The 7,390-nt window shown below is 42.4% G+C and overlaps 1 protein-coding gene and 1 long non-coding RNA gene across 2 annotated transcripts; both read left to right on the forward strand.

Moving 5' to 3' along the window:
- Positions 1-2,428: 2,428 nt before the first annotated feature.
- Positions 2,429-5,682, forward strand: LOC142829055 (uncharacterized). Its single transcript, XR_016349876.1, has 2 exons — positions 2,429-3,059; positions 5,609-5,682. It is a non-coding gene; the product is annotated as an uncharacterized LOC142829055 (long non-coding RNA).
- A 565-nt stretch (positions 5,683-6,247) lies between these two features.
- Positions 6,248-6,964, forward strand: LOC149524142 (endogenous retrovirus group 3 member 1 Env polyprotein-like). The gene has a single exon (XM_089779537.1). The coding sequence runs from the start codon at positions 6,248-6,250 to the stop codon at positions 6,962-6,964; it is 717 nt and encodes a 238-aa protein (XP_089635663.1).
- Positions 6,965-7,390: the final 426 nt, after the last annotated feature.

The following is a 7,390-nucleotide window of genomic DNA, read 5'->3' on the forward strand; positions in this document are numbered from 1 at the left end:
TTCCATGCAAAGTCTTAGAAATATGAAATAAGCTTTGCCACTTGGCTTCCTAATAATTGATCTGGTTCTTATTCTGATTTCATATGGAACACTTAAGAATTTTAACTATTTTATTCATTCTACTTACCATCTTTCTCTTGTCACAGATGTTTGTGTTCTTAGATTGCAATTGTATGTCTTGCTTCTTCATGACTGAGAAAATAGTGTTTTGCATATTTTATAAAAGTTGGTACATTCAATCACAATCCAAGAACACACTTGCAAGAGAGAGAACCATGCTGGAGATGTAACTTGGCTATATGTATATTGTATAAAATGCTGCCTGCCTCTTGCAATGAATGTTTGATATATGTGTATTATGAAGGCTGACATACACTCTTGTTTATAGGTGTATATTTATTTATATTTATATACACACATACAAATAAGGGTGTATGTCTGTCCTTAGAATACACATGTATCAGATGTTCATTTGGCTTGGTTCCCTAAACTATGAGTACATAAATAAAATAGAGGAAAGTCCTTTGCAATAATGTTTGGCTATATCATGCCTGTTTGCTTATCCATATCATATTTTATTCTCAGTGAGCATCCTTTTTGGCTTCCTGCTACCCACTTTAAACTTGCCCATTTATTTTACACACTGACAGCTATTCTCTCTGTCCTAAGTTTTAAGATGCAAGTCTAGCTGTGGTAATATCTTCAGTGGCTTCACTTCTAGATATTTCTTCATCTATTGCACAACTTATTTCTAGTGTGGGTGGCTGGTGTTAGTGCACTCAAATCTGAACCCTCCTAGGTAGACTGTCTACTTACTACTCCAATATTTTCAGGTCCTTTATTGTCTTGGAAGCAGTCTGAGGCAAAAAGTTGCCTAGTCCATCAAGCACTGGGTGAAGGTGAGTGATCACATTCAAGCTGGGGAAAAAAGGGTCAATCTTAAGATAGCAGAGTCTAAAGGTACGTCTACACTACAGCATTATTTTGAAATAAATAATTTTGAAATAATCAATTCAAAATAAGATATTTTGAAATAACGCGTATACACATAAATTGCATTTCGAAATAGCGTTTTGCTATTTTGAAATAGTGCGTCCACACTGGACACTGAATCGCATTTAAGGGCAGCTGAAACCACTTCTGGCAGGGCATCAGGTCGGGAGTTACTTTGTGTAGCTGCTGCCTGAGGCTATCTGAGGCTCGTGCTTAAAGGGACCCTTCTTGACAGCTGGTTCTCAGGTTTCCCTGCTTGCTTGCCTATCTCACGGAGGGACAGCAAAGCATTTTTTTTCTGTGTATGCTCTGGTTGCCCTCACTCGGGACAGCACAGCACTCTGCAGCATGGAGCCGGAGCTGCCCCTGGGCACTCGCGTGCTTCTTTTGGATGTGTTGCTGCAAGCCTGGCAGTGGTTTCTGCAGGCTACCTCACAGTATCGGCTGCAGCCCAACCCCTAGGCCAGCATCCAGAGCCTCCCGGGGTACATGGAGGAGCAGCTGCAGCTCCTGGATGCCAGCATGCCCCTCTCCATCTGGCATCTGGACACTGGTGGGACAGGTGGGACCCCATCATCCTGGAGCACTGGTGGGACCACATCATCCTGGAGCTTTGAGAAGACCAACAATTGACCCAGAACTTTACGATGAAGAAGGACACCTTCATGGAGCTCTGCAAGTGGCTTGCCCTTCCTCTGCAGTGATGGGACACGCACATGAGGTCCACCATTCACCCCCAGAAGCATGTGGCCATCGTCCTCTGGAAGCTCTCCATGTCAGATAGCTACTGATCCGTGGGGAACCAGTTCAGTGTGGGGAGATTCACCGTCGGAGCAGTGCTCATGCAGCTATGGCAGTCTCCGGCCAGTGTACCAGGAGGGGGGTGGAAGGAGGGGGTGGGCTGCCCTAGGGAAAAGGAAGGGGGGGTGAAAGTCCCCTACCTGGGAAGGTTTGTTCTGTCCCACCCACACTAAGGACTGCCTGCAGTGGCCAGGATTGCAGGGGGAGTTGCTCCGGGGAAGTGGGGCAGTGGTGGGGAGGGGCCACTCTCAGCCACCCTGGCACCCCAGTGACTCTCGGTTTTGTGTGTCCCTCTGTAGGTAGTCAAGGCCATCAACAAAGTGCTGCTCTGCAGAGTCATCCACCTCATTGATGTGGATGCGGTGCTTGAGGGGTTTGGCGGCCTGGGCTTCCCCAACTGCAGGGGGCAATCGATGGGATACACATCCCCATCCATGCCCCGGATCACCAGGCCTCCCTGTACACAAACTGGAAGGGATACTTTTCCATCATCCTGCAGGCTGTGTCTGACCACTGGGGCCACTTCGTGGACATTAACGTGGGTTGGTCGGGCAAAGCACACAGTGCGAGGGTTTACTGCAACTCCTCCATGTGCCAGAGGCTGCACGCTGGGACTTTCTTCCCCAACCACTGTTGTAAAGCAGGCTTTTTCTGTCCACGGCCTTCGCGTATAGCCCATCCTGCCACACAAGGCCCCTCACACAAAACCCAGATACTCAGAGGAGCATGGGTAGCACAATGCAGTTTTGTGAATGGAATTTGATCTTATAGGCATTCTGGGACTCACAGGCGCCAAAAAAAAATAGGGAGGTGAGCATGACTAGATAGTGCTTACAGATAAGCCTCATTTGACCGTAGCTTGACCAGTCTTAGGGGCAAGGGAAAAAGTAAACATAGGGTAATAAAACATAATTGTCTAACACTAACTATGCCCCATCTGGTCCTGTCCACGAGGGGATCACGCATACATCACGAAAATTTCTATAGGGCAGTATTGTCATACTACCTCATCACTAGCCTATCAGGCCCTGCCAAATGCAGACCCTAGCATGGCACAGACACCGAAGTTTTGTATAAAAGACCCTCAATCCCTTTGTTCGACGGAGGTTCCGTGTATTGAGGGCACGTGTCTTTTTTTTGCCTGGCTAAAGGATTGATCACCCTGAGGCTGCCTCCCCACCCTTCGAATCAAATATAGGGGTGCACGAGTCCTGAGCATGCTCCGAGTTCTAGTGTGTCTTTGTGTCGTTATCGTTTCTGGATTTGTAAGTATTGCTTTAAATGTATTAGTTATTGGTTTAATTAATAGTCAAGTTGTGTTAATTTCACTGTGTAATTCTGTAAAGTGTATCTAAGTTCTGTTAACCACGCTGTGTAAATTGTATAATTTTGTGTTGCATAGTAGTGTTGTATTTAGGTTAAGTATAAGTGTTAGAAATAGAAGCCCCGGAGTTGTTAAGTTGTAAAAGTAGATTTATAACTAACTCCACCAGCTGTCCTAAAATAACCATAGAGGGGCTGGCTTTGGACGGTTCTTTTATTATCATTATTTTGGCTTTGTTTTTTGTATTTTTTATTTGTATGCTTCGTTGTCTTAGGCGAATTAGGGATAGTGATTTAAGTGAATTGTAATCAAAGAATTGTAATCAGTTGGGTATAATTGTGCCCAAACTTTTCTACGCTGTAAAAGTACTAAGCAATTGCTAGTTTAAACACCTACTTGTTAATTGCTGGTTTTGACCACTTAATAAATATCATTTGTTTCACCATCATCCAGTAGTTTTCACTGGGTAGTCGGCTTTAACCCTTGAGGCTCCCATCACATCACCGAACCAAGGTGTAACATGGCGTCACGAACAGGATGTGGTGAATGCCCCTGGGCAGGCAGACCCCCAAGTGAAACTCAGGAAGATGTATTTAGTCATTTAACGTATTACAAATTGGGAGATGAGAGTAATAACCCCTCAATGATTTTTAATATAAAAGTAAGGAACTGGGCAAGCCTTAAAATCATGGGTAGCCCTCCTAACAATGTCTTCTCTGGGGTGTTTGTTAAGGACACACCACTCTGTCACGTTTTATTAGGAAGAGGAGACAAAAGGCCCCGCCTGTGTAACTACAGGGTTAAAAGGGAGCGAAACAGACCTGGCAAAACTTTTGACCGTGGCAGAAAGAGTTTTAAAGAAATCTGATAGCCACGTGTCAGCCACCCTTCCAGCTACCCCTGTTATCCACGGTAGTCCAGGGCACACTCTCTTAATAGAGTTAGTTTAAAAGTTAGAAGAATCCCAAGAGCAAAAGAAATTAAAGCCTGATAAATTTAAACTCAAGAAAGTAGCAGAGGTTTTGTGAGTCATGTTTAAAACGACCCTCTGAAAATTGGACTCAAGCCACACACCACTAAGTTTTTCTGCGTGTGGGGCTCAGTAAAAAATTGAGGCTAACAATCCCAACCGAGATATAGATGTGCCTCCGGAGAAAAGAGCTGGGCCAGTTAACCCCCCCCTCTTATCCTTGAGAAGCTCTCGAAAGTTTAAAAAACACCAAGCACCCCACCTTTAGCAAAAAAAACTGAAGTGGAAGTGTTCCCAGTAGCCGTTAAAAAACAACTTATGATGCAGCAATCGGACTTACTAACCAGGTCACGGTTCTATGCACCCGATCCTGGACCGAATTAAAAACCCTTTTAGAGGACATGCAGCGTAATGCAGGAGAGCTCCCCACAGTACGGTTGGAATGTGTAGCTTTAAATAACGGATCAGAGGTAGTAAATAAAGAGAATGTAAAACACTGAGTTTTTAAATAGACTTAACAGCTTGTGGGAAGTGTTCCTCCAAATTCTGAAGGAAAGAATACCTGCCAACCATCAAGCCATACTGACCCTAGGCATTTTGGCTGGAAACACACACACAGAGCAGCACGCTGAAGCAGGAAAGGGCTGCCAAGCAACTTCAGGAAATTCTCAAACCCCTGTACTAAAAGGTTTGGAAATTATAAGTAGCTAACTGTAATAATAAACATTTAAATTTACCCATGAAAAGGAACTATAAGCTGTGGGGGCTAATTGAAAAGCCTACCCTTCATACTAAATTAATAATGGACAACACTTGTGTCATTGAAAAAGCTATTTAGCAGGAATCAAGACAGACAATAGAAAGAAAAAGCATGTGTTAAGGTTTGGAGTTTTATGGGCAGACTAGGGAAATAAGAAATTCTACTGGAGCTTAATTGGTTAACTGCATAAAAGGATAAATCTATACATTGTAAATTTGTAAAAGCTGTACCCTTAAAGGTTAAATTTGCTCTCTAAGAAAATAAGTTATTGTTTTAAGAATCCAAGCTCTGAAACTTCACTGTGTCTCTGTTTAAGGCTAAGTTGATAATACTTTTGAGTTGGTTTCAGACCCGAGATTGTGTGTGTCTGCAAACTGCCTGTCTGTTCTGTAAGGGGAGGGGCGGCACCTCCCCCATAAGTAAGCCTGTAACATCAAGTATGATTCTTTTCAGGAAAATAAAACCTTTTTCTGTTTGATGGAATAGTAACTAGCAAACACCTTGTTTTAAGAAAAAGTTTCTGTGGAAGTAAATCATTTGAAGCTTCATACATTAAGCCTGATCTGTAGTACAAGAGGGAAACTAAGACATGCCACCTTTAACTTAACAATTGAACAATAAAGTAATTCACTTAAACCCTCTGAAGTTGGTGTGCAGAATGAAAGCATATCATTTGGTAACATTAGGCTGATCAAAATTAGCAAGAACATCTGCAAAGGAAAAGTATTCTAAGATATAATGTGTCACCCCCCCGGGGTAGAAATGTTTTTTTTGTCTTTCAGATCAGAAAGCGCTGGTACCAGCTGAAGAACAGCTGAAGAACAGCTAAAGAACAGTTGAACAACTAAAGAAAAAACCATGGTTCTGTGTCATGACATAATAAGTTTATGTTCTGTCTTCTGTTCAAGTTTGTCTTGTGTGTCTTAATTGTAATATGTATTGCAATTGTCATTGTGTGTAGGATATTTAGTGTTTTTATGAAAGGATATTTTAAGGAAAGCAGAAGCATGAATTTAAACAAAAACAAAATTAATAATTGGGCCCAATCAATCAATTGGCAATCAATTGGTAACTATAAAGTTTAGTGAAAAGATAATAGTGTAGTAATTGTTAAGCTAAGAGAATGTTAACAATGTCTTCACAGGTGAACAGAAAGAAACTGAAAAGAAGCAAGAAGTGTGCCATGTGAACAGAAAAACTAGGAGTGGGGTACCAACCCCTTCCCACTGGATTGGCTTTGTTTTAACAGCCACACTAAATTCTTTTTTATTAACATCACCTAACAACAATAGTCTTGAATCTAACCAGTATTTTGTATTATGATAAGTATCAAGAAACTAATCCACAGGTTACCTCTACCCCTATTCCCTATCCCTTTTTGTTTGCAAACAGGAATTTTATGTGTCAGACGGAAAGTAATAGCCACGATGATGGTGGTCTGCGCATTACTCCATTCTATTCATTGCCTGGTGCTTATATAACCATCGTAGATGTAAACGATGAACTAGCTCCCTGGTGCAGTAACCATCCTCGCCTCCAATCGTTGTACCCGGGACACTTCTGGCTTTGTGGAAATCAAGCCCATTCTCGGTTGCCTATTAATGCAAGAGGACGCTGCACTTTTGGCCATGTAGTCGTTCAAGGAGGAGGCATTTATGTACAGGACTCCTCACTGCCTCGTTTTGTGGGGCGGAAAACCCGCGATTTGTCCTCACTCTGGCAGTCGGTAGGCACCTGGTTTGGAAAAGCAGCTATAGCAATATCCACCTGGAATCCTGTTGGAAATCTGATAATGCGAGAACAACTTGAATTGAATGCCCTGGCTATTGAACGCCTCGACAACCAAACAAGCAAGGGACTAAAACTACTATCAGATATAATTGGAGAAATACATGTGTATGTTATGCAAAATAGATTAGCTTTTGATTACTTGTTAGCAAAAGAAAATGGTTTTTGTAGTTGGTTAGATGAGTCACAATATGGTTCTATGTTTAAAGATAAATGTTGTATGGAAATTAAGTCAATTGAACAAAATGTAAGTGATGTAATTGAGAATATTGAGCAAATTGTAACGGATGTCAGGAATCGTGCACCTTTTTTTGACTGGAATGGCTAGCCTCATGGTTTGGTTTAGGACGTTACAAAGAACTTTTTGTTTCTATTTTCATCACATTCATAACATGTATTGTTTGTCTTGTTCTAGGATGCGCTGTTTTAAAAGCTGTACAAAACGCATTGTTGCGCAAGTGCTTCTCGTTGAAAGAAAATCTATACTTGGTGCCAATAAAGGCGATGAGGACGAGGAGGAGGTATAATCAGTGGCGTTTGGGCCGCTCGGCCATGGCCACGGGGGCATGTTGTAAAGCAGGCTTTTTCTGTCCACGGCCTTCGCGTATAGCCCATCCTGCCACACAAGGCCCCTCACACAAAACCCAGATACTCAGAGGAGCATGGGTAGCACAATGCAGTTTTGTGAATGGAATTTGATCTTATAGGCATTCTGGGACTCACAGGCGCCAAAAAAAAATAGGGAGGTGAGCAT

The sequence above is a fragment of the Pelodiscus sinensis genome, chromosome 6, assembly GCF_052426305.1.
Source record: "Pelodiscus sinensis isolate ZL-2025 chromosome 6, ASM5242630v1, whole genome shotgun sequence".
Lineage (NCBI taxonomy): Eukaryota > Metazoa > Chordata > Testudines > Trionychidae > Pelodiscus > Pelodiscus sinensis.

Excerpts from the sequence above, each read along its gene's own strand:
- LOC149524142 (XM_089779537.1), top strand. The coding sequence starts at position 6,248 with ATGTGTCAGACGGAAAGTAATAGCCACGATGATGGTGGTCTGCGCATT.